General features: G+C 38.1%; 2 protein-coding genes across 2 annotated transcripts in view; one reads left to right on the top strand and one right to left on the bottom strand.

The window, feature by feature from the left end:
• Nucleotides 1-11,172, bottom strand: part of LOC106138887 (neogenin) — a 106,401-nt gene extending 95,229 nt beyond the window's left edge. The window contains exon 1 of the mRNA XM_060952768.1: nucleotides 10,940-11,172. Within this exon, the coding sequence (XP_060808751.1) occupies nucleotides 10,940-11,021 (82 nt within the window). The 5' untranslated portion in view covers nucleotides 11,022-11,172. The remainder of the gene's footprint in view (nucleotides 1-10,939) is intronic.
• Nucleotides 11,173-12,119: 947 nt separating this feature from the next.
• Nucleotides 12,120-25,341, top strand: part of LOC106140357 (mediator of RNA polymerase II transcription subunit 16) — a 33,193-nt gene continuing 19,971 nt past the window's right edge. The window contains exons 1-12 of the mRNA XM_060952638.1: nucleotides 12,120-12,358; nucleotides 13,382-13,559; nucleotides 14,287-14,419; nucleotides 15,380-15,509; nucleotides 18,909-19,054; nucleotides 19,689-19,838; nucleotides 20,753-20,869; nucleotides 21,648-21,715; nucleotides 22,370-22,510; nucleotides 23,677-23,778; nucleotides 24,339-24,462; nucleotides 25,187-25,307. Coding sequence (XP_060808621.1) covers nucleotides 12,297-12,358; nucleotides 13,382-13,559; nucleotides 14,287-14,419; nucleotides 15,380-15,509; nucleotides 18,909-19,054; nucleotides 19,689-19,838; nucleotides 20,753-20,869; nucleotides 21,648-21,715; nucleotides 22,370-22,510; nucleotides 23,677-23,778; nucleotides 24,339-24,462; nucleotides 25,187-25,307 — 1,472 coding nt within the window. The 5' untranslated portion in view covers nucleotides 12,120-12,296. The remainder of the gene's footprint in view (nucleotides 12,359-13,381; nucleotides 13,560-14,286; nucleotides 14,420-15,379; nucleotides 15,510-18,908; nucleotides 19,055-19,688; nucleotides 19,839-20,752; nucleotides 20,870-21,647; nucleotides 21,716-22,369; nucleotides 22,511-23,676; nucleotides 23,779-24,338; nucleotides 24,463-25,186; nucleotides 25,308-25,341) is intronic.

The raw sequence follows: 25,341 nt of genomic DNA, 5'->3' as shown, positions 1-25,341 counted from the left end.
GGTGGGACTTTCAGCATACACCAAGATCAGCTGATCCACCTCCGCCATGTTCTTTTAGTTATACATAACCTCAAACCAAGGACTAAATTTAACCTTAGGGTCTAAGAGAATGCACGCTGTCTGGAGCCCCAATCTGAAATCGTGATCGCAGACGAATCCGGGGCTCCTGTCCAGAGAGATGAGGATACCATCAGGAGAAAGAAGTTGCCGTGTGGTTGCCGGCACTTTATGTAGAATATGACCACTCCATGCCTTTCCCATGGATGTCTTAAAACGCAACTAAGGGATAGGCTTATAAACTTGGGATTCCTCTTACAAGTGATGGGCTAGCAACCTGTCACTATTTGAATCTCAATTACAACATAAAGCCGTACAGCTCAATGAGGCCTTTCAGTCTTTTCAAACTGTTGGCTCTGCCTACCCCGCAAGGAATATAGACGTGACTACAATAATGAAGAAGGCCTTAATCATTCGACCACCCTTTTATCGCTAGTCAACAGACATTTGAAGTCACTTTAAGTACCATAAATGTGTAATCTTGACTCGACCCTAAACTTACTAAAGTCCTGAATAATGGTTATCATCGGGCGACGTCACAGACTGTATAAGAATATAGACAGCGCAATTGGAAAATACATCTTTATAGTCTTTATTCCTAACTAGCTGTGCCCGCAACTTCGTCCGCGTGCAATAGTTATTTTGGGCATTATTGTAGCCCTCAAGGATGAATAATTTTCCCCGTTTTTTTTTCACATTTTCCATTATTTCTTTACTGCTTATAGTTGCAGATTGATGTTATATAGCGTAAAGCCTTCCTCGATAAATGGTCTATTCAACGCAAAAAGAAATTTCTCAATTCAAACCAGCAGTTTCTGAGATTAGCGCGTTCAAACAAACAAACAAACTCTTCAGCTTGATAAAATTAGTTTAGATGGGGAAGGAACTAACGATCTCGCAGACTGATGGACCACGTTCTGCTGTATGGCTAAATGATGGAACTGAGATTCAAATAGTGACAGGTTGCTGGCCTGTCGCCTAAAAGCAGAATCCCAAGTTTATAAGCATATCCCTTAGTCGCCTTTTACGACATCCATGGGAAAAAGATGGAGTGGTCCTATTCTTTATTCTAATGGTGCCGGGAACCACACGGCACATTAATGAATTGAATAAGATAATACTATATCGTGGTACATAATGCGATATCTACTTTTGATTATATCTTTGTTTCGGCAAGGGACGAGTTAAGATTTTAATTATTTAAGGGGGTGAGAGATTGAGGGGTTGAGTTCGTAAATTGCGAATGCTTTTATAAAAGGGTAATACAACTTTTATAATTCGGTAAGGCAAAGACTAAATCTTTTAGCTTTAGTTTTTATTTGAGTTCATTTTAATTATTATTTAATAAAAAATCTATGTGAAAAAAAAAGTGCCGTGTGGTTCCCGGCACCAATACAAAAAAGAATAGGACAACTCCATTTCTTTCCCATGGATGTCGTAAAAGGCGACTAAGGGATAGGCTTACATATGATAAATGAACAAAACGCGTTCTGTAATATAATACTGACTCTCAAACACACTATAAGATATCTGTTTTTATACAGAGCACAATTGCGATGTAAATTTATTTCGAAGATAAAATGTGAAGTTTGCAAGAATAGCGGAGCGGAAGACGAACTTGGCTAAGAGAGTGTAGCGGGAGCGATGATTGGGGCTCGACTGCCACCAAAGGGAAGATCTTCCGCCAGGCTGGTGTGACGCCTGGGGAACCGCGCGACAGACGATGTTGTGTCGGAGATATAGTATATATGTTCCAATTCGTAAAATCTTTGCTTGCGCGATTAAGACTCTTCGTTTTATTGGCTGACAGCATCGCGTGATTGGCTATTTTTTCTTGTGACGTAGAAATGTCTCCACAAAAGTAGAAAGATAAAACTCTTTATTGCACCATAAGAGTAAAAAATGCAAAACACAGCACAAAACAGACAGAGACGGTATAAAGGCGGACTTATCGCTAAAACAATCTCCTCCAGTCAACCTTTGGGTGGAAGGAAACCAAACAGGAGATCGGCGCTGGCGCAGAGCAAGATATATAAAGTAATCGTTGATGTTACTTACCAACCTTGACCCATCCTTGCCATCAAACCGCGCAGTCACGTACAAAACTCGTAAACCATTGACTAATAGTGTCTGGATGCCGAATACTAATAACGGATTTACCGCAATGATTGGGCGGTTAGATAGTGTAGGCGTTCGTCTTGATAATAATGAAAGTGGATTCGAATCCTAACAATTAATGCCCAGAATTTATCGTTCGATTGGATACAGTTTAAATTGAATAAAAACCCTAAGCGAGAATGCGTAACGATAATTTAATTTACGTTTATCAAATTGTACAATGGAACAGACTATTTTCAGAATAAGAGTAAAAAAAACCCACGCCCATGATAATAATAGTTTAAAAAAAACTAAAAAACTACGCTTTATTGCTAATCAAACTAAAAAATAGAAAATAAAATTTAAAGACAAAGGAATTATAAAACAGTAGTAGCAAGTCGAACAATCGGTTATAGTCAATTACCTCCGATTAAAATTATAACAAAATTAAATTTATGAACAAAACAATTGAAATCTGAGTAAAAAGCGTGGGGTGCCTGATGTAGTAAATATTAAAATCATTCTATTAGCATATATTTATGACAAGAGAGTTATGAAAATGAAGTAAAATGCACCCCACGCTTTTTACTCTGATTTAAATTGTTTTGTTTATAAATTTAATTTTGTTATAATTTTAATCGGAGGTAATTGACTATAACCGATTGTTCGACTTGCTACTACTGTTTTATAATTCCTTTGTCTTTAAATTTTATTTTCTATTTTTTAGTTTGATTAGCAATAAAGCGTAGTTTTTTAGTTTTTTTTAAACTATTATTTATTTTCTATTTTTTAGTTTGATTAGCAATAAAACGCCTAGTTTTTTAGTTTTTTTATACAATTATTTTTTGGTAGAAGTGTTAACTTCCTACTACTTCTACTACGCTGTATAACTATCTTACTAGAAATGACTTTCGCAACCATGCGCCCATCGCCGGAGGTTTTCACAACTAACTTTCTTAAAGTTATATGTGGCCTGATTGGATTAAATCTCATAATATTCTCATCATCATGATTCTTTTTTAGGCGATGGGCTAGCAACCTGTCACTATTTGAATCTCAATTCTATCTTAAAGCCCAATAGCTGAAGGTGGCCTATCAGTCTTTACAAGACTGTTGGCTCTGTCTACCCCGCAAGGGATATAGACGTGATTATATGTATGCATGTATGTATGATGATTGTTAAACCCAGTTGAAAAGAATTTTATAGTGATAAATCACTGTTAATAATATTTTTGACTATCCAGCAAACATAACAATTTTCGATTGTGGCCTTGCCAGGAATCAAACCACAAGATTAAGAGGCAGATTGATACAGGAACAAAAATATTTCAAACATACCTCCACTGCCTTTACAACCAGGAACGCAACAATGTTTATCTGAAGACATCGTGGCACTTTTGTAGTAAAATCTGTCTTTCACAAAAACAAACACAAACTTGGGACTCCTATCTCAAATAATCAGGTACTTTTTACAGGAGTCCTATCTCAAAATATCTGCACAACACAGTGAACACAGTCAGAGTCCAATCTCAGATGATAAAATCACACGAATATCCGGAAGAACAAAGCTCGACTCAACGGAAGATTCCAAACTCCAAATAACGACAAGTTATCAGCACAAAACAAAGTGCAAATAGGTAAATACACAGGCACCGGTAAAAAAAACAGAAAGAAAGTTTACAGGTGTTAGAATCGAATTCAAAACTTACTGCAAAACTTATTTTACATAAATAAACAAACTGTCACTCATTTTCCAAGCGAGTATTACAGTGTTGCTATTATAAATATGCAAAAGTTACATAATGTTAATTCAAGAATCGCATTAATATGTTAAATACGTATTAAATATCGCAAAGTTCTGTAGGTAGTAACTTTATTCTTGTATTGTTGTAAATTTAGTTGTTCAATTTTCATTTATTACTTTTGTTTTATTACTTATATATTTTTTATTGTTTTAAAATATTCTACTAATTCTACTATTGTTTCTAATGGTAATTCTAAATGGAGCGATGCGATGAAATAAAAAAGCCTCAGGTTAATAGTAACATTATATGGAAATATATTACATCTCTTTTTGGACTCCTTATACGTCAGAACTTCTTGGTTTCTTGTATGGAGATTACTGGCACTGGTGCTATCTCTGTCTCTCTTACTCTCATACGAAGGATCTAAAAATGAATTTATTAATCCTGGCAGTTTTAATAAGGATAATGAGAAACTCTTATCAAAATATTGCATTGTCATCGGTCCTTGATACGTGTGCAAAGTTTCAAGTTGATCAGACGTTTAGAAATCAGTGAAAATTAAGCTCAAAGATTCCGTTACATACATACATACATACATACATACATACATACAACCCAAGCTAATAAAAGCGTAGTAAAAATAAAACTTATTGCATTATTTGGACACGTAACGCTATATTTGCTGAGCACGTACCTACCTACTAGACACAAATAGAAAAAGGTCAGAGAAGTGACACATGAGAGCGGTAGAAGAGTATTTAAAATTTTTAATTCCTAATAGTCTTACAGGAATAGAAAAGGGAATGCTTGGTCGTGTCATTGTAGGCAACCTTCTTGGTATACGCCATAGCAACGGTTGCCATGATGTTGTTTGTTAGAGATATGTTAAAATAATTTTTATTGTCAAATAGATATTCTTAATTTTATGTTGAATAATATAGTGATTTTTAAATGATTATTTCTCTCCTCTTTTCTCCTTCTGTCTTCTGTAGGAATAAATAACTTTAATAACTATACTTCCTACATCATCATGAAAGCATCATTGAGAAAATCATTTTTTTTGTATGTAATGTACTCTTCCTTCTTCCTCCTGGCTTTAGTCCCGGTTGCATCATTATCCCGGTATATACTTTTCATTTTTTGTATTACGGTGTTCACTGAATAAATAGGTATTTTTTATGTAAGACTCGGGTGTCGTGTGGTTCCCGGAACCAATACAAAAAAGAATAGGACCACTCCATCTCTTTCCCATTGATGTCGTAAAAGGCGACTAAGGGATAGGCTTACAAACTTGGGATTCTTTTTTAGGCGATGGGCCTGCAACCTGTCACTAGTTGAATCTCAATTCTATCATTAACCCAAATAGCTGAACGTGGCCATTCAGTCTTTCAAGACTGTTGGCTCTGTCTACCCCGCAAGGGATATAGACGTGACTATATGTATGTATGTAAGACTCGGGTACACTTCTACGTTGTTTATATTTTGTGACTGCGAAAGTTGTCAGGCATTTCTAATATAACGGGGAAAGAAAATTGTTTTGAAACGCCCGTAGATTTATACTATTTCATTGCAGAATTCCGGGAACAGGCACGCAGATTGAGATGAAACACATACCTACATAAAATCACGCCTCTTTCCCGGAGGGGTAGGCAGAGACTACATTTTTCCACTTACTTCCTTCGCTTCATCCACATTCATAACTCTTTTTAAGATGAAACACGTTCAAATCTTTTATAAAAAAAATCATTTAGGACGTCTGCATCAAATGAAATATACCTACTCGCTTACGTACTCGTATGAATATAATGGACTGGACATTTGGTGCCATAATCATTTAAAACAACATATTTCCTCAAATTATTTTAAACTTGAAAAATATTTACCGATAACAATACGAAACAGAATAAACGAACCGGCGCTCAATCCAAATTTATTCAACCGAAATATCACAAACAAAATAAAAACAAATGACCGACGATACAGAAATGGCGGGATGGAACGGCCATTGCAATTTGGCGGGAACCGTTCGGCCATATTGCTTTTATTGACATTTAACGGATCGAGCAATACTTTGAAAGCCCTAATAAAGTTTATATCGATTGGGCATTGGTGCTATTAAGTTTGTCTGGAACAGAAAAAAGACTCATATTTATTCCCTTCATGTGAATTACAAACCCCATTGATTAGAGATAGGTACCATTTTTCTAAACTACCTGAACTTGGTAACTTTGTATCCGACAGCGTTGTGTGACGAAAATCAAAATTATAAAATAGCTCGTAAATAATATTCAAACGATCGTTTCATTTCCAATATGGCGTTATCAGGAGTAATCCGACGAAATATCGGTAGCCTTTAAATTTTTTACTCGTCAATAAAAATGCATCCGAAAATCATAAACTTTAGTGTCGTTAAAAACTATATTTTTGAATTAACGATCGCCACCCTTGATTTATTTTTAATAATGGCTTGGCATTATGGCTGTCGACGGCCGAGACGGCTATTATTAAAAAAGTTGTGTTGGACAGTACCTATAACTGTCTGTATTTGCTTGAATTCAAATTTGAAAAAAAAAAAGTAACTAGGATACCTATTTCCTTTTCCAGCAATTTCATGTGTGTTTAATTTATAATTTAAAATGTTGTTTACTAAAATTTATAGTGTGTTTAATTGATAATTTAAAAGTTCACGAAGAAATGAAATTGAGTGCAAGATTTGCATTATAGTATCTACCTTCCCGTTTTTTGGTAAACAGTTTCCTTTCCTCTCAATTCCACAAGCATTTAAGAGTACCACCAATTTTATGCGTATAAAGACTTTAAAAATTACCTACTTACGACACATTTAAAGACATTTAAAAAGCAAGGCTTACTTTTTTAATTAACGGCTCTCCAACCTTACATCCAGCCAGTGTCATCCATGCTCCGCCGTGCCGTAGTACAAAAAAAACACGCCAAAAAAAAAATGCACAACTTTTTAAGACAAAACGAAGCAAAGGATATCACGAAATCCTTATGCGCATTCACTAATGAGCTAAACATTTGGTATACTCTTTGTAAACTAATCAATATACAAGCTTTACACCGCGAACGTGCTCACTGGGCCGGATTCGAACCGATTGCGATGATTTACTGCTGGTCCGTGCCGAAATCAATGCATTCGGCTCTTTTATGGTTCGCAAAAAAAAAATAATGCCAAATTGAAAACTCCCGCGTCCCACGCGGGACATTGAATTTGGCGTTATTGTTTTTTTTTTTTACGCATTGATCACAAAGTACGAGCGGTTCGTCGAGGAAAATAATGTTCATTTTAACACTTTACACAGTAAAGTTTCTGAGAAAAAGGCCCTTGAAAATTTTATTTGAGACTCAAATTATAATCGTGCTAACAACATACATACATATGGTCAAGTCTATATCCCTTGCGGGGTAGACAGAGCCAACATACTTGAAAAGACTTATAGGGCCAGACTAAAACGTTCGGCTTTGTTTATGACAAAATTGAGATTCGAATAGTGATTAATTATTTACATAATGAATGAATGAATGTCCCGGCTTATCAGGGTCCCAGGGTAAAGTGCCCAGAAAGCTGGCAGCATTGCCAAGTTGTTTGGAGCCACCAACCACTTATCTTTTTCTTCTTAGCGAGATGAAGACCAGTCCTATGGTGGACCCAAGGAACCTCGACCTATTAAGAAGCTTAACAACAAAAAAATGAGAGGTAATGTTTCATTTAAAAAAAATCGCGAAAGTTTGTGAGTATATCAGTATGGATGTTTGTTACTCTTTCACGCAAAAACTACTGAACCGATTACGATGAAATTTGGTATTTAGGTAGCTGAAGACCCAGAATAACACAACGGCTACTTTTTATCCCGGAGTTCCCGTTGGATTGATAGGGTTTCCATGCGAACGAAGTCGCGGGCGGCCTCTAGTAAATTTATACAGAAGAACAGCGTAGCTATAAAAAGCGTTAACCACATTTACCAAATTCCCACGGGAACGATGCCCCGGGCAACTTGTGAAGAAAACTAGACACTCAAGCGGTCTAGCTAACTTTGTAGCTAGACCGCTTAAGTGTCTAGTTTACGATATATACTGACAAAGACAAAGCGACAGCTTCGTAAACCATTTATACAAAGCTGAGTTTCATAGTAACACGGTAACAGCTTGCTTTCTATTTCCAATGTCAGGTCATCCTACACCACGGTCCACAGTAGATTTGATGTCAACCAATGTTGTTAAACCATACGTTTTGGCAATTATTAAGCGATTAGCTGTGCCCGCGACTCCGTCCGCGTGGAATAGTTATTTGAGGCATCATTGAAGCCCTTAAGTGTGTTATTTTCCCCGTTTTTTTCACATTTTCCATTATTTCTTTGCTCCTTAAAGTTGCAGCGTAATGTAACATAGTTTTAGGCCTTCCTCGATAAATGGTCTATTTAACACAAAAAGAATTTTTCAATTCGAACCAGTATTTACTGAGATTAGCGCGTTCAAACAAACAATCAAACAAACTCTTCAGCTTTAAAATGTGAAGTATCCTATAATAATGAATAAAAATTTTGAATTTGAATTTGAGATATAAACATGATACCTCCGCTGTTTAATGTACGTAGCACAGGTTCCTGCATACATATTATCACGTCTATATCCCTTGCAGGGTAGACAGGGCCAGTTGTGAAAGGCCACGTTCAGCTGTATGGCTTTGGAATTGAGATTCTAATGGTGACAGGTTGCTAGCCCATCGCCTACAAGAATCCCAAGTTTATTAGCCTTTCCCTTACTCGTCTTTTACAACATCTAGAATAGAATAGATATATTTTCAAAATTGGATACAAGGTATCACTTTTTTTTATTGACGTCACATCACTTAAATTTAATTATAACTACCACCGCTTCCAAAGCGCATGTGTAGAAGAAGCAGCGGAACAAACTACACTGCAGCATTGTCATCGGACGAGAGAGAAGAGATCTCTTAAATCTAAATAGTGGATGAATACACATTGTCTACATTAAAAAACATGAATTAATGTAGAACTAATGATTTAATTAAACGAATGAAATACTAATCAGGAAATAGACGGTGTGGTCCTATCCTAAAGCGACGGGAACCACACGGCACCTAAGTACCTAAAAACATGCAACAAGAATGCATTTACAGTAACAGTTAAATGGTGCATGAAATCAAATAATGACAGCTTGAACTCGCGCTGACGTTGGGTGCGGTGGAAACTATGTCATTTCGAGTTGATTTTCAACGTAAAAGGCGACTAAGGGACACGGGCAAATCCGTCTAGTGCAGCTGTCGCTGTTTCGCTTTTGATTATGTCGTGAAACGGGACTGCGATAGTTATACATACATATGATCACGTCTATATCCCTAGCGGGGTAGACAGAGCCACCAGTCTTGAAAATACTGATAGGCCACACTCAGCTGTTTGGCTTAGTGATAGAATTGAAATTCAAATAGTGACAGGTTGCTAGCCCATCGCCTAAAAGAAGAATCCCAAGTTTATAAGCCTACCCCTTAGTCGGCTTTTACGACATCCATGGGAATACATTCTTTCTCTCTTATATATTTATTTAAATTCATTTATTTTCCAACTAAGTGTTCTTTGTCTCTATACCGGATAACCTTTAGCTCAGAGATAAAAATAAAGGTATGTTATGTGCGCGTTTAATACTTGTACACATACATATAGTCACGTCTACATCGCTTGCGGGTAAGACAACGCTAACAGTCCCAAGAAGACTGATAGGCCATATTCAGCTTGATGACAGAATTAATATTCAAATAGTGACAGGTTGCCAGCCCATCGTCTAAAAGAAGAATCCCAAGTTTATGAGCCTATCCCTTAGTCGCCTTTTACGACATCCATGGAAAAGAGATGGAGTGGTCCTATTCTTCTTTTTTCTATTGGTGTTGGGGACCATTACAGCTCCTGTATTATTTAAAAATAGAACTTTAGTTATCCTGGCATCTAGGTTTTTGATAACAGTTGTCATTTGATTAATATCTTACGAAACACAACATGGTTTTTTCTTTGTAAGTATTGTCTTTCAAGTAATTATTAATGCACTTCCATAGTTTTGTGATAATTGTATAGTCTTGATATTTTAAGAGATGTACAAATTAAATAAAAATTATCTTTATTTTTGAAAATAAGTTTAGAACAGATATCAGTAAAGAATGTAAATTTTTGTTTATTCTTATCATCATGTCTATCCCTTGCAGAGTAGAGCCAACAGTCTTGAAAAGACCAATAGGCCATGTTCAGCTTAATGATGGAATTGAGCTTCAAGTAGTGACAGGATGCTAGCCGATTGCCTAAAAAAGAATGCCAAGTTTATAAGCCTATACCTTTAGTCGCCTTTTACGACATCCATGGGAAAGAGATGAAGTGGTCCTCTTGTTTTTAAAGAATGAGTAAAATATCTTTAAAAATTCTGGATATCTACCTACTTTACATATAGCGTAAATCAAATTCCTACAAAAAAAAAACTAAGTAAAAATTTATGAGTAAATATTTTAGATTTTATTTTAAAACAAAATCTATGTACACATATTATAGATTTTTTTTAATAAAGGAAAGAATTCCTTTTTCAAAAGTATACTGCCCATAAACACCTGTTTTACACTTACATCGTCTATGTAGCTAATTACTTTTAATAACATACTTATTCTAAGCTTTTCACACATCAACTCGACACTTTACGGTACCGGGTGCGTCGTAAGACCGTCAGCGGAGCCCCAAATAATCGGGGGCGCCGTACATCAGCTAGACATTAACGACCCAGCAATCAACTACACCTATAAACCATTAACGAAACATAAATAAACTCTTAGAACGTTCAACGAACATAAATACTGTAGAATTACGCGAAAATGTTGAACCTACAAAAACGAATGATAAAACATCGTTTCTACACATTATGCTGTACAAATAAGCGCTGCGGTTTCAAATAAATTAAACCACATTATTATAGTATCGTTTAGGCCAGCGATCGATAGTAAAAGGCAATATTTATAAGGAGCTTACCTTCAACGTATGTAAACAAGAGACAAGCCAGCAAGAAAATCCAATTTGCAATGCCAAAAACACACATCCCTGTCCGACACATGTTTGAGAGCACTTAAATAACACTACACCTGATGTTTTAATTCATTAATATCACATTTTCACTTAAAATTAGCGATTTTTCTATTTAATTTTCTACACGTTGAACGAGCGACGTTAACCGATCCGCCATTTTTGCGTAGCGCGCTGCGTTCGGAAATGCTACTCAATAATGAAAGGGCAATGCCCGGGGCAATATGTGATTTGAGCTGAAGTTCGCTGCGCTTAAGATACCATAGTGAAGTTATCAATGAAGATAGGGCTGCCATAGTATTGATTGATTCTTCTTGATCTTGAGTCGAATGACTTGAATCAATTTAAATACAATTTCTCTAGAACTCCATAACGATGGAATCCGTTCTGATGTAGTGAAAGTATAAATTAGGTACAACATTGGTTGATGTCAAATACTGTGACGTCAAATGACTGAAAGTTCAGCTATACCTGTGGCGAAAAAATGGAATAGAACAAGAAGAATCCCAATTTTATTAGATAGATAGACTGATGGGAAAGATAAGAGTGGTGCTATTCTGAAGTCTTAGGAAACATACTGTACTTCCTTCCGAACTCAATTTAATTGGATCATGGCATGAATAGCATAAGAGCTTTTGCGCTAAATAAAGTGTTTCTATCTTTTATTAAAGAAGATGCGACTTACACACGTAGACTCACTTTACTGGCCTTTGCACCAGTGAAACACCAAAGTGGTTCAATTAGTTTTCCTATTTTATTGATTTGATGAGTCTAAAGTTTGACATGCCCCACATAAAGTTGAAATTTAAGGTCACGATTGGGCCCTACGCCCTACACGTATAATACACATGTCATTGTCTATAAATCAAATTTCATTGTCAGTTCGGGAGATTTCTAATTGTCATTTGCAAGTGTTGCCAACTTAGTATTGTCGCCGCCAAATCTAGCGCTTTTTAACTACATTTACATATTCATAATGTATGTTTCTACTCAAATTACGTTAGATAAAAAACTTGATGTACCACGTTTTTTTTACAATTTTGATTCTGACCTCCAGTTTGCATACTCGTCAAAATTGAGCTCTAACTACTTATAACCTTAAGCGCCCGTTTTTGGCAATTTGGCGCTCTTTTTGAGTCAATTGGGCAAGATGGATTGTGTTGTAGGATTGTGGGCCTGTGGTCGTGTAAAAATAGTGTCTGTGTTGTTTGTTTGAAATGTTTAATTGAATTTACTAAATTTAATAAATTAACATTTTAACAGTTAAAAAAATCGATTAATTTAAGGAATTTCATAGTCGCCAGTAATGGAATTAATATATTCTATGAGGCGCAAGCCTCTGAAGTGCGAACCGCCTCATTTTGAAAGGTAAACATCGACAATCAAAGACGTTACATTATATTTATATATGTTCTAGCTACCTTAGTGCTCTTCGTACTCCATACTATATGTATGCAAAATATCATTAACATCGGTTCAGTGGTTTTACAGTGAAGAGATAACAAATAATGGTTTCACTTTCATTTCCAAACGATAGTTGGATATCGGTGAAATTTTATCGCAATAAAGTAACACATACATATTAATAGTCACGTCTTTATCCCTCGCTGGGTAAACAGAGCCAACAATCTTGAAAAGACTCGGAAAGTTCAACTGTTTAGCCTAACAAAAGAATTGAGATTCAAATAGTGCAGGTTGCTAGGCCATCGCTTTTGAAGAATCACAAGTTTAAAAGCTTTTCCCTTAGTCGCCTTTTACGAAATCAATATAGAAAACATGTAATTGGTTTCCTACATTAAAAAACTCAACCTTTATAAGTTGCAGGCAAAAGCTGGCTGAATTTTCCAATATGGTTTTGTTCTTTAAGTTCCTAATCATTAACTTATCTTCTTGTCTGGAAGTAGAAAAAGAAAACATGTGCGTCAGCTGTTTCTCATCTCATTCAGATTGTCAAAGTGCTTGGGAAAGGCTTCTAAACTAAGGATTCTTCTTTAAAACGCTGGGTTAACAAGTTGTACCTATTTGAATCTCAAATCCATCATTTAGCCATACAGCTGAATGTGGCCTTTCAGTCTTTTCAAGACTGTTGGTCCTGTTAGCTGGTGCCTTCATTGTCTTAATTAATTTGTTCGTGTTCTCTTTTATAAATATTTTTTTTTGTTTTCTTCACCTTATGAGGAATTAAAACATACATAAAATCATGCCTATTTCCCTTACGAATAAGCAGTGACTACATCTTCATCGCATTATATTATTATTACTTATATATCATATAAATTAGACTGCAAGACTTCCATTAATAAATAAATAAATAAATCTTTCCACTTGCCATGATCCCAGCATACTTCTTCCGCTTCATCCACATTCATATAAACAATCATTTCATTTCAGTCCAACAGACAGGGAAGTTGTTCGTCCAATCTGTACAATATCCACATGCAACATCATCGCGTTCTCATCGCCCACGGAGCTGGGGGACGCCGAGGGGGACACGTGGGGCGGTCACGTGTACGTCTGTGACTTGGAAACGCCGTGGGACAGCCACAAGGTGGCCAGCATGGCGCATCCTGTGAGTGACATTTAATTAGATGTTCTTGTTGCGACTATCTCTATGCCACAAGTCACAAAAAACATAATCGTAGTAGACGCATGTTCAAGTATATTGCTATCCTGCTCTCACTCGTATGTTTTACTCTGACACACTATATTTTTAATCAGGGTTCCTTAATTATTCGTTTTTATTATGTGTATCGTAAAAATATAATTGAGAGTCAAAGTTCATAATATTATACTTAAATATAATAACGTGTACATCCCTTGCAGGTTGGACAAAGACAACAGTCTTGAAAAGACTGATAGGCCATGTTCAGCTGTATGGCTTTATAATGGAATTGAGATTCAAATAGTGACAGGTTGCTAGCCCATCGCTCACAAGAAGATCCCTTGCAGGTTGGACAAAGACAACAGTCTTGAAAAGACTGATAGGCCATGTTCAGCTGTATGGCTTTATAATGGAATTGAGATTCAAATAGTGACAGGTTGCTAGCCCATCGCTCACAAGAAGAATCCCAAGATTATCAGCCCTTAGTCGCCTTTTACGACATCCATTAGAAAGATATGGGAGTGGCTCTATTCCATTTAGCTGGGAACCACATGGCACCCATCATTCTTACCGTCATATTATTTTTTATTATTACACATAACCGAATACAACTAAGTACATATAATAAGATAAAAAAGAAATAGTAGAAACAGATCTGGGTCGTATCCCATATAATACTATCCTTATTCTCCAGGTATCAACCCTGGAATGGGACATAGAGGGACGTCATCTTTTAGTTGGCACCGTGGAGGGCGAAGTCTCTGTGTACGCGCAGAAGGACCATTTGCTGAACGAGTGGCAGTGTCTATACACTTACAACTTTCCAGGTAAATCGAATAAATTGAGATATTAATACATATTGTTTTTTTGACAAAAATTATTACCATTACTTAAGTTATTACTGTTATTTAAATTGTTACTATTATTCATATTGTTACTGTTATTTAAATTGTTACTATTATTTATATTGTTACTGTTATTTAAATTGTTACTATTATTTAAAATTGTTACTATTATTTAAAATTGTTACTATTATTTCAATTATTACATTTCTCCTCTTGGATTTCATGGGTCTATATAATAACATGTGAGCTGTCTAATTGTATAATGATATTACAAATAGACAGTTCACATTAAAAGCATTGAGGATGCATTACAGTAATCAATTATTATTATGTTAGTACATATAAAATGTGCACGGTCATTTGGGAGGCGTTCATGGGGCCGAAGCCAACATGAAGAGGCCCTTTGGTACCTTTTGTTCTAAAGTGAGATGGGCACAGCTATGGAGATCTGACCCTTGATGAACCATTGGGATACACCAACGGACAAACCATTTCCAGGGAGGGATTTACTTAGTCTGGGTCATGCTGATGGGATGCTGGTGGATTGGATAACTGGGCTATGGAGTGAGATAAGGACATCAGCGTCAAAAATCTCTCACATAATTTTGACAGTAATTAATCAACATATATATATGGTCACGTCTATATCCCTTGCGGGGTAGACAGAGTCAACAGTCTTGAAAAAACTGAATGGCCACATTAAGCTGTTTGACTTAATGATAAAATTGAGATTCAAATAGTGACAGGTTGCTAGCACATCGCCTAAAAAAGAATCCCAAGTTTGTAAGCATATCCCTTAGTCACCTTTTACGACATCCATGGGAAAGAGATGGAGTGGTCCTATTCTTTTTTGTATTGGTGCCGGGAACCACACGGCACGGCATAAATCAATTATTATTATTATTTTGATTGTTTGAAGATATTTAACTACTTAATTCACAGGAGAGCACATAATAAAAGCCGCGTTCTTTCACAATGGCCGGCGTGTGGTGGCGTTAGACAAGAAATTAGACGCGCCAATAACGGAGAGACTCCAGATGACGAGGTCTACCCCCACTCTTAAAGGTTTTGGGTAAGTTATTTTGAAGAGGTCAAGAGTACGGCCTCTGTGGCGCAGCGGTAGCACACTTGTCTGTGACACCGTAGGTCCCGGGTTCGAATCCCGGCCAGGGCGTGATGAGAAAAGAACTTTTTCTGATTGCTCTGGGTCTTGGATGTTTATCTATATAAGTATTTATTATTATTATAAAATATAGTATCGTTAAGTTAGTATCTCGTAACACAAGTCTCGAACTTACTTCGAGGCTAACTCAATCAATGTAATTTGTCCCGTATATATTTATTATTATTTTATAGTACCCGAAACCGCCGAGCTTGCATAAAGAAAGTTATGAATGTGGATGAAGCGATCGAAGTATGCAGAGATCGTGGCAAGTGGAAAGATGTAGTCTCTGCCTACCCCCCTTCGGGAAAAAGGCGTGATTTTATGTGTATATGTATGTATGTACTTCCATCATTAAAATACATACATACATACATAAACTCACGCCTCTTTCCCGGAGGGGTAGGCAGAGACTACCTCTTTCCACTTGCCACGATCCCTGCATACTTCCTTTGCTTCATCCACATTCATAACTCTCTTCATGCAAGCTCGGCGGTTTCGGGCACTTTTGACCTGACCCTTCACCAGGACGTCCTTAATTTGATCAAGATATGTTCGTCTAGGTCTTCCCACCCCAACCTTTCCCTCCACACTCTCCTTGTATATCTGCTTAGTCAACCTGTTTTCATTCATCCTCTCCACATGACCGAACCATCTCAACATACCCTTTTCTATTCCTGTAACTACATCTTCTTTCACATCACAACATTCCCTTATCACGCTGTTCCTTATCCGGTCACTCAATTTCACACCCAACATACTCCTTAACGCTCTCATTTCCACTGCATTTATTCTGCTTTCGTGCTTCTTTTGCCATACCCAACTTTCACTCCCATACATTAATGTCGGGACCAACACGCCCCTGTGCACAGCCAGTCGAGCCTTTTTGGATAGTTTCTGACTGCTCATAAAGGCATGCAAAGCTCCATTCACCATGTTCCCCGCGTTCACTCTCCTTTCAATATCACTATCACACTTGCCATCTGATGTAAACTTTGATCCTAGATATACAAACTCTTTCACTTGCTCAACTTTTTCTCCTCCAATCAAAATATTACATGCTGTCATTTCTTTCTCCATTTCAAAAACCAGTGTTTTAGTTTTACTTACGTTCACTTTCATTCCTTTCTCTTTTAAAGCTTCATGCATACAGTTTACCATCTCCTGTAACTCCTCCGCTGATGACGCCAGTATGACCTGATCGTCGGCATAGAGCAGACATTTGACGAGTAATTCATTCATCCTTAATCCACTTTCAGACTCTTTCAAATCTGTCAAACAACTATCCATAAATAGGTTGAACAGCCACGGTGACGCAACACATCCCTGCCTAACACCTTTCTCAATCTTAAACCACTCAGTGTGCGCTCCGTTTATCCTGACACAAGCACTCGAATCCTCATATAAGGATTTCAGTGCTCGTATCAAGAGACTGCTCACCCCATGCATAGAAAGTGCTGACCACAATTCATTCCTCTCAACTCTGTCATAGGCCTTTTCCAAATCCACGAATGTGCAATAGACTTTTTGACTCTTGGCCAAAAACTTTTCGGCTATGCACCGCAAAGATCTGACCTGATCAGTACATCCCATTCCCTTTCGAAATCCCGCTTGAGCATCCCATATTTTGTCATCAGTTTCATTCCTGACTCTATTAATCAATATCTTAGCATACAATTTGCCGACGACGCTAAGCAGGCTTATACCACGATAATTTTTGCAGTCCAGTTGTGACCCTTTTCCTTTGTAAAGTGGCACGATAACAGCCTTACACCAATCTTTTGGTACTCGGCCGCTTCTCCAACACAAATTGAAAAGGCAGTACAACTGTCTAGCTACGACGCCTTTTCCTGCTTTAAGCATCTCGACCGACACTCTATCATACCCGGCAGCCTTACCCGCTTTCATACTCTTAAGTGCTTCCACAATTTCAAACATTTCAATTTCGCCTTCCATCTCATTCTCTTTTTCTTCGCTATAGCAGAACTCTTTCTTATTTTCTTCCTTTTTTTCAAATAAACTCTCAAAATAGTCCTTCCATATCTTTAGCACACATTCTTCTCCTTTCACAACGCTACCATCCTGGCATCTGATCCTAGTCAGCTCTCTGGTTATAGTTTTTCCTCGGGCTGACCTTACGGATTTCCAGAATACTTTCAGATTTGACTGAAAGTCTTCTGATAGCCTTTTATCAAAATCCTCTTTATACTCTTCTTTCTTTCTAATCACAGCTTTCTTAACCAAATCTTTCATTTTTTTATATTCCTTACGTGCTTCATTCACATCCTCATCTATAACCTCTTGCATTCTTAAGTTAGCTTTTGCTGCTAACAAATCCAGCCATGCTTTCTTCTTTAATCGCACAAGTTCTTGCACATCTTTACTCATCCACGCATTTTTGTGATTTTTCCCTTTCCTTCTTCTACTTACACCACACACTTCAACAGCTACTTTCACAATTCTTTCTTTAAATTCCTTCCATCCATCTTCAATATTGCTCCTCTCATCTAAATCTTCAATTTCATCCTTCAGTCTATTAATATACTTCTTACCTACATCCATATCTTGCAAATTTTCTACTTTCACTCTTTCCAAAGCGCTGGTTTGCTCCCTGTGCCCTGTGCCGCCAGCGATTGAAGATACCCCTTATCCGGGATATCACCAGTAAATGGTCCGAGTCAATGCCAGCACCGCGATATGCACGGGTATCCAGCACTTTGTTCTTCAATCTTTCATCTACAATCACAAAGTCTATCATACTTTTTAAAATACCTTCCACTCTTGTATAGGTGTGGATCTCTTTATGTTGAAACATTGAGTTCGACACAAAAAGATCCCACTCTAGACAAATTTCTAATACACTTCTTCCATTATCATTCACCTTTTCGTCACCAAACGCACCAAGCACCTTTTCATATCCATCCATGTATGAACATAGAGTGTGCAAATTCACTCTTAGAACCTTCGCCATTCCTCCATCAGACTATAGTGTTTTCAGGACAGTTACCCCGCAAGGAAAGAAAGAAAGAAAAAATATTTATTTGGTACATAATAATATATTGAGAACAGAAACCTTAATCTATAACAACATATGTATTAAAACATGTGGTCCCTCAGCATTTGTCGTGGTATATACCGCAACGCTGGTCTTACATGGGAACCAACGTGGAAAATAAGGGATACAGACGTGATAGTATACGTACGTACGTTAACCTCCAAGGGGCGTGGTCGTGGAGGGCGCGTGCGTGGCAAGAGATAAATATATGATAGTATACGTATGTTACCCCCCCCCCCCCCCCTCCCCCCCAGCGGCGTGGCGGTGGAGGGCGCGTGCGTGGTGACGGGCAGCGGGCTGGTGGGCGCGCTGGTAGCGCGCGGCGCGGGCGCGCTGGCCGCCACCGACTCGCTGCGGCACGCCCGCGACCGCGTTGTCAGCGCCGCCATAGCTCATAAGAGTGAGTAGTCCAAGATTTTCATTCATCATCATGAGCATTTCATATGTCACTTAATAATTGTCATATCTTTTGGTTTCAACGTCAAATAAATTACTTATAACTAGGTTTACCGAGGTTTCTAAAGCGTCAGTGCAGAAGAGTAGTTAATCATGTGAATACAATTTTTGCTTATTTTCCTTTAGCATTTTTAAGTTTCCCAAAATTCTCTGTTAGTGCGCTCCTAGACCATTACAATTCCGAATCAAGTCGCCAATGTTGAAATTGTAAGATTAAAAAAAAAATAGCATTTAAGATCTTTTAGTGAAATTTATAAAAAAAAAATGTTTGTCATTTTTCTTTTAGGCTAACTCAATATGTGTAATTTGTCCCGTATATCCACATCCACACTAATAATAAAGAGGAAAGATTTGTATTTTTGTATGTTTGTGTGGAATAAACTCAAAAACTACTGGTCCGATTTTGATAAAATTTGGCACAGATATAGAATAGACCTTCAAAAGTGACATAGGCATAAATTTGTTTTGAAATAAATTTATTTCAAAATATAAAACACAAAAATATGTCCACCCGTGCGAAGCCGGGGCGGGCCGCTAGTATGTATATATATTTATTAATCTATTTAACCAATTTACAGACGGCAACCTAATAATATCAGCGTGGTGCGTGTCCTCGTCGTCCGCCCACGTGCGCACGAGCGTGTGCTCGGTGCGCGGCGCCGGCAGCGCGCCCGCCGAGCTGACGCTGCAGCCGCTGCCGGCGCTGCCGCTGGTCGATAGCAATCCGGGTGAGGTTTACGTATGGTCACGTCTATATCCCTCGCGGGGTAGACGGAGCCGAGTTGTTGTATTAATTATACTCTAACATATATGTATACAGTAATCCGGGTGAGGTTTACGTACATACGTACAGGGTGGACAGAGACAGATTGAATTGAGATTCAAATAGTGACAACTCGCTGGCCGTCACCTAAAAAAAAGAAGGCCAGCTTGTAGGCATGGAATGGAGCGGTCCTATTAGTTAGAATAGAATAGATTTATTTTCTAAATTGGATACAAGGTATCACTTATTGACGTCACATAACTTAAATCTAATTATAACTAGTACCGCTTCCAAAGCGCATGTGTAGAAGAAGCGGCGGAACAAACTACACTGCAGCATTTTCATCGGACGTCAATTTACAAATGTAGATCTCTTAAATTTAAATTGTGGATGAATGCACATTGTCTACATTAAAAAACATGAATGAATGTAAAACTGATTATGTCAATACGAATATTTCGTCAAATAAAATAAAAATAAAGATAAAATAAAATATGTACATACTGTACAAATTATGTCAAGATCATGTCAAAAATGCACAAGCATTTAAGAGGCCATTATGTCAAGCTCGGGCCACACATGTTTATCATTAATATAATCCTCCGTGCTGTAATAGGCTTTCCTACAAAGCTCAACTTTAATATACCTTTTGAATTTTCTATCATTCATTTCAAGAACACTTTTTGGTAATTTATTATAAAATCTTATACAATTAATCAGAAATGATTTCCCTACCTTAGCCAGCCGATGTGCTGGGATCGACAACTTATAATTGTTCCGCAGTGATCTACTAGTATTGATATTCTGTTTTTGTATTAGTGCCGGGAACCACACGGCCACACTAATCGTATTATTATTATTATTTCTAATTGCCAACAGTTTCGCTGACGTGGTGTCTGAGAGAGGACACCGACACTCTGCTGGTGGCCGGCACCAAACTCACTCTCTGGAAACTGACAGAGAGATCGCATCCGTTGCACAAGCTATTGTCGAAAGGTAAGGTTAATAGCTATACTAATTGATATTATAAATGCGAAAGTTTGTGAGTATGTCAGGATGACAGTATGGATGTTTGTTACTCTTAAACGGAAATACTACTGAACCTATTACGATGATATTTGGTATGTGGGTAGCTGAAGACCCAGAATAACATATAGGTTACTTTTTATCCCGGAGTTCCCGTGGGATTGATAGGGTTTTTATGCGGACGAAGTCGCGGGCGGCCTCTAGTCTATACTTATATTATAAAACTGAGTCTGTTTTGTTTGTTTGAACGCGCTTGTGGCGACATCTCTAAGCCACTCGTCACAACATCAATCAAACACTGTGGCGACATCTCTACGCCACTCGTCAGAACATCAAATCAAATAACCACTGTCAATTATCGCGAAGAAATTGACGCGCTCAACCAATAGCAGCGAAGAATCTAAGACGCGATTTCAAAGATTTCACGGATTGGAGCTATATATACAACCTCCGACACAAATCGTCTGTCGCGCGGTTCCCCAGGCATAACACCTAGCCTGGTGGAAGATCTTCCCTTTAGTGGCGGTCGAGCCGAATCATCGCTCCCGCTACATTGGCGCCCAACGTGGGGCGCCAATGTAATCTCAGGAACTATACTGGTTCGAATTGGAAAGTTATTTTTGTGTTGAATAGACCATTTATCGAGGAAGATGTTGAGTGGTTCTATTCTGAAATGTCGGAAACCACAGGGCGCAGTTATATGTTATTATTAATTCCAAGATATATTAATTGAATAATATTTTTGCAGGTCCAATGCAGGGCAGCACGACTCCAGGCGGTGGTCAAAAACAGGCGGCCGATTGCTTCAATACAGTGGTAAATATTGATATTGTGTGCCATTCAGCCTTTTGTAAGACTGCTGTCTCTGTCCACCCCGCAATGGATATAGACGTGACCACATGTATGTGTTCAAGCACTCGTTGAAAAATAGTTTAATCAACTCTTGATGAATTGAAATTGCATTTTGAACTTGAAAATATGAACTTTAATAAATAATAATACTTTTGCTAAACATCAAATTGGAATTCCATTAATCTGTAACTTAATGGAATTCAAAGTGAACTCAAAAATTTTCTTTTTATTTTTTTTTGTGCCGTGTGGTTCCCGGCACCAAATAACAATAGGCCCACTCCATCTTTTTCCCATGGGTGTCATAAAAGGCCTAAGTCGGATAGGCTTACAAACTTGGGATTCTTTTTAAGGCGATAGGCTAGCAACCTGTCATTCGAATCTCAATTTTATCTTAAAGCCAATAAGTTGAACGTGGTCTATCAGTCTTTGCAAGGCTATTGGCTCTGTCTACCCCGCAAGGGATGTAGATGTGATTATATGTATGTATGTATGTATTTTTTTGTAAGTGGCCAGTTGCAATCTGGTAAACGAAGTAAAGAGTTTTAACTAAAACTCATTTTGAATTAAGTACTTATACTAAATAGTGTGTATGTATGTTGTATTTAATTCTTCCCACAGGTGTGGCAGCAGATGGCCGCGTGGCCGATAGAGAACGGGCACGCCGTACAAGTGTGCAGCGGGAAGTCGCCGCTGTGCGCGCGCGCAGCGCTGGCCACTCCTGCGCACGTCACGCTGCTCGACACCGAGACGCAACTGCATGTGAGTTCGCCACACACTATACTATTGTCTATCAATGTCGGAGTGTGTTTGTTTGTGCCGCCAAAACCACGTAACCGTTCCCCATGAAATTTAGCGTTTATTTGTGTTTGGAGTACGAAGTACCGCTCCATCTCTTTCCCATGTATGTCGTAAAAGGCGACCAAGGGATAGGCTTACAAACTAGGGATTCTTTTTAAAGCGATGGGCTATCAACCTGTCTCTATTTGAATCTCAATTCTATCGTTAAGCCAAACAGCTGAACATAGCCTTTAAGTCTTTTCAAGACTGTTGGCTCTGTCTACCCCACAAGGGATATAGACGTGACCTAACGTGATATGTATGCATGTGGAGTACGAAGAAGGACACAGGGTGTTTTTCGCGCGAGTGGAGCTGGTGATAGTTTACATACATACATATAATAACGGTTCTTTCTTGGAAAATTAGGTAGAGACTACATCTTTCCACTTACCACGATGCCTTATTCACTTTGAGACCCTTTAAATTTTGTCAAACAACTATCTATGAATAAGTTGAACAGCCAAGGTGAAGATACATTTATTGGATATGTATGTTCGTAACGCGACAACTCTCGAACCGCTAGCCTGATTTTCATAAAATTAAAAGATCTTTCACTTGAATTTTTAAATTCACGGGGAAACAAAATCGGTACAGTTGTTTTTAAGATATTCATAATTTTATAAACTTGAGATTCCTCTTGGAGGCTATGGGCTGGTAACCTATCGCTATTTGAATCTCAATTTAATCATTAAGCCATACAGCTGAACAGGCTTTTCAGTCTTTTGAAGTCTCTGGAGAGGAGTCCGGGGTAAGCCCTTGACCATGGATCCTGGATTGGGTGAGTCAGGCGAACGACCAGTTAGACAGCTTATCTTTTACATACATATGGTCACGTCTATATCCTTTGCGGGGTAGACAGAGCCAACAGTGTTGAAAAGACTGAGATGGCCACGTTCAGCTATTTGGCTTAATGATAGAATTGAGATTCAAATAGTGACAGGTTGCCTGAAAAAGAATCCCAGGTTTGTAAGCCTATTATCCCTTACTCGCCTTTTACGGCATCAATGGGAAAGAGATGCGAGTGGTCCTATTCTTTTTTGTATTGGTGCCGGGAACCACACGGCGCAAACTTATCTTTTTACTTTCAGATATGCACCAGGCCGGTGATAACAAGCGGTTCCGGGGCGAGCTCCCCGCCCACAGCCGGGACTCCCCCCAAAAAGGCCAAATACGGGCCTGGAGTACTTCCGGTGAGTCAATAAATATTTCTCTATTCCTCGATACTAAGACTAAATCTTCTTCTTATATATAAAATTCTCGTGTCACAATGTTTGTCTCCGTACTCCTCCGAAATGGCTTTACCGATTATGCATATTCAGTAGGTCTGAGAATCGGCTAACATCTATTTTTCATACCCCTAAGTGTTAAGGGTTGTCCACACTTTTTATTTAATTAAGAGATTTTTAAAAATTATTTATATGGCAAAACAACGTTTGCCGGGCCAGCTAGTAATTTATATATTTATGTACAACAAGGAAAATAAGAAAAAAAAACTTAAATTAGAGAAATTCAGTACAAGGGCACTACTTATTTCTAGAGAAATTTCTTCCAGCAGGCGCGCGATAGGAAAGTGTAAAGAAAGGCATATCTAATATTTAAGATATAAACTTACATAATGTTAATATAAACATACTTTCGTATTAATAATATTATTTATACGAAAGTATGTTTGTTTGTTTGTTACCACTTTTTTTTTGTAACAAACTTAACAGACGCTCGGTTGGCAATGAAACTAATGTATGTATTTCAGCCCGGCTCCTCATGCGCGATAGTGTCGTGCGTGGAGTTGTCTCAAATGGGGTGTGTGTTGGTATGTATCGATTCACATGCTCAACTACACGTGTACAGGATGCCTCAACCTTGGGTCGATATACGTAAGTGGAATTTATTATATTATCCTACTACTATTATAAAGGCGAAAGTTTGTATGGATGTATGGATGTTTGTTACTCTTTCACGCAAAAACTACTGAACCGATTACCATGAAATTTGGTATGTAGGTAGCTGAAGACCCAGAATAACACATAGGCTACTTTTTATCCCAGAGTTCCCGCGGGATTGATAGGGTTTCCATGCAGACGAAGTCGCGGGCGGCCTCTAGTTAGGTATATTTTGTTGACATATTGATATTAATGACGTTAATAAACAGCTTTTTTTTTCTGAATCTTACGTGGAAATTTGTTTCAAGTCTTATCCCTGTGCCAAATTGGTTTAATAGTTACGTCTTTATCCCTTGCGGGGCAGACAGAGTCTTGGAAAGACTGAATGTTCAGCTGTTTGGCTCAATGATAGAATTGAGATTCAAATAGTGATAGGTTGCTAGCCCATCGTTTGATAAATGAATCTCAAGTTTATAAGCCTATCCCTTAGTCGCCTTTTACAACATCCATGGGAGGGAGGTGGAGTGGTCCTATTCTTTTTTTTGTATTGGTGCCGGGAACCACCCTTATAAACTTGTGATTCTTCTATCGCTATTTGAATCTCAATTCTATCACTAAGCCAAACGGCTGAACGTGGCCCATCAGTCTCCTCAAGACCGCTCTGTCTACCCCGCAAGGGATATAGACGTGACTGTGTGTGTGTGTGTGTGTGTGCCAGCGAGCGGAGTGTCGGCGCAGCTGGCGGCCGCGACGCTGGAGTGCGGCGCGGTGTGCGGGTACGATTGCCTGGACGTGTTGCTGACGCTCAAGCCGAACGTCGTGGAAGCCGTTTACGAGAGGTGACGTCATTGTGTTAATATCTTACAGTAATAG

This window comes from Amyelois transitella, chromosome 29 (genome assembly GCF_032362555.1).
Source record: "Amyelois transitella isolate CPQ chromosome 29, ilAmyTran1.1, whole genome shotgun sequence".
Classification (NCBI taxonomy): domain Eukaryota; kingdom Metazoa; phylum Arthropoda; class Insecta; order Lepidoptera; family Pyralidae; genus Amyelois; species Amyelois transitella.
This window is presented reverse-complemented; position numbering and strand designations above follow the sequence as displayed.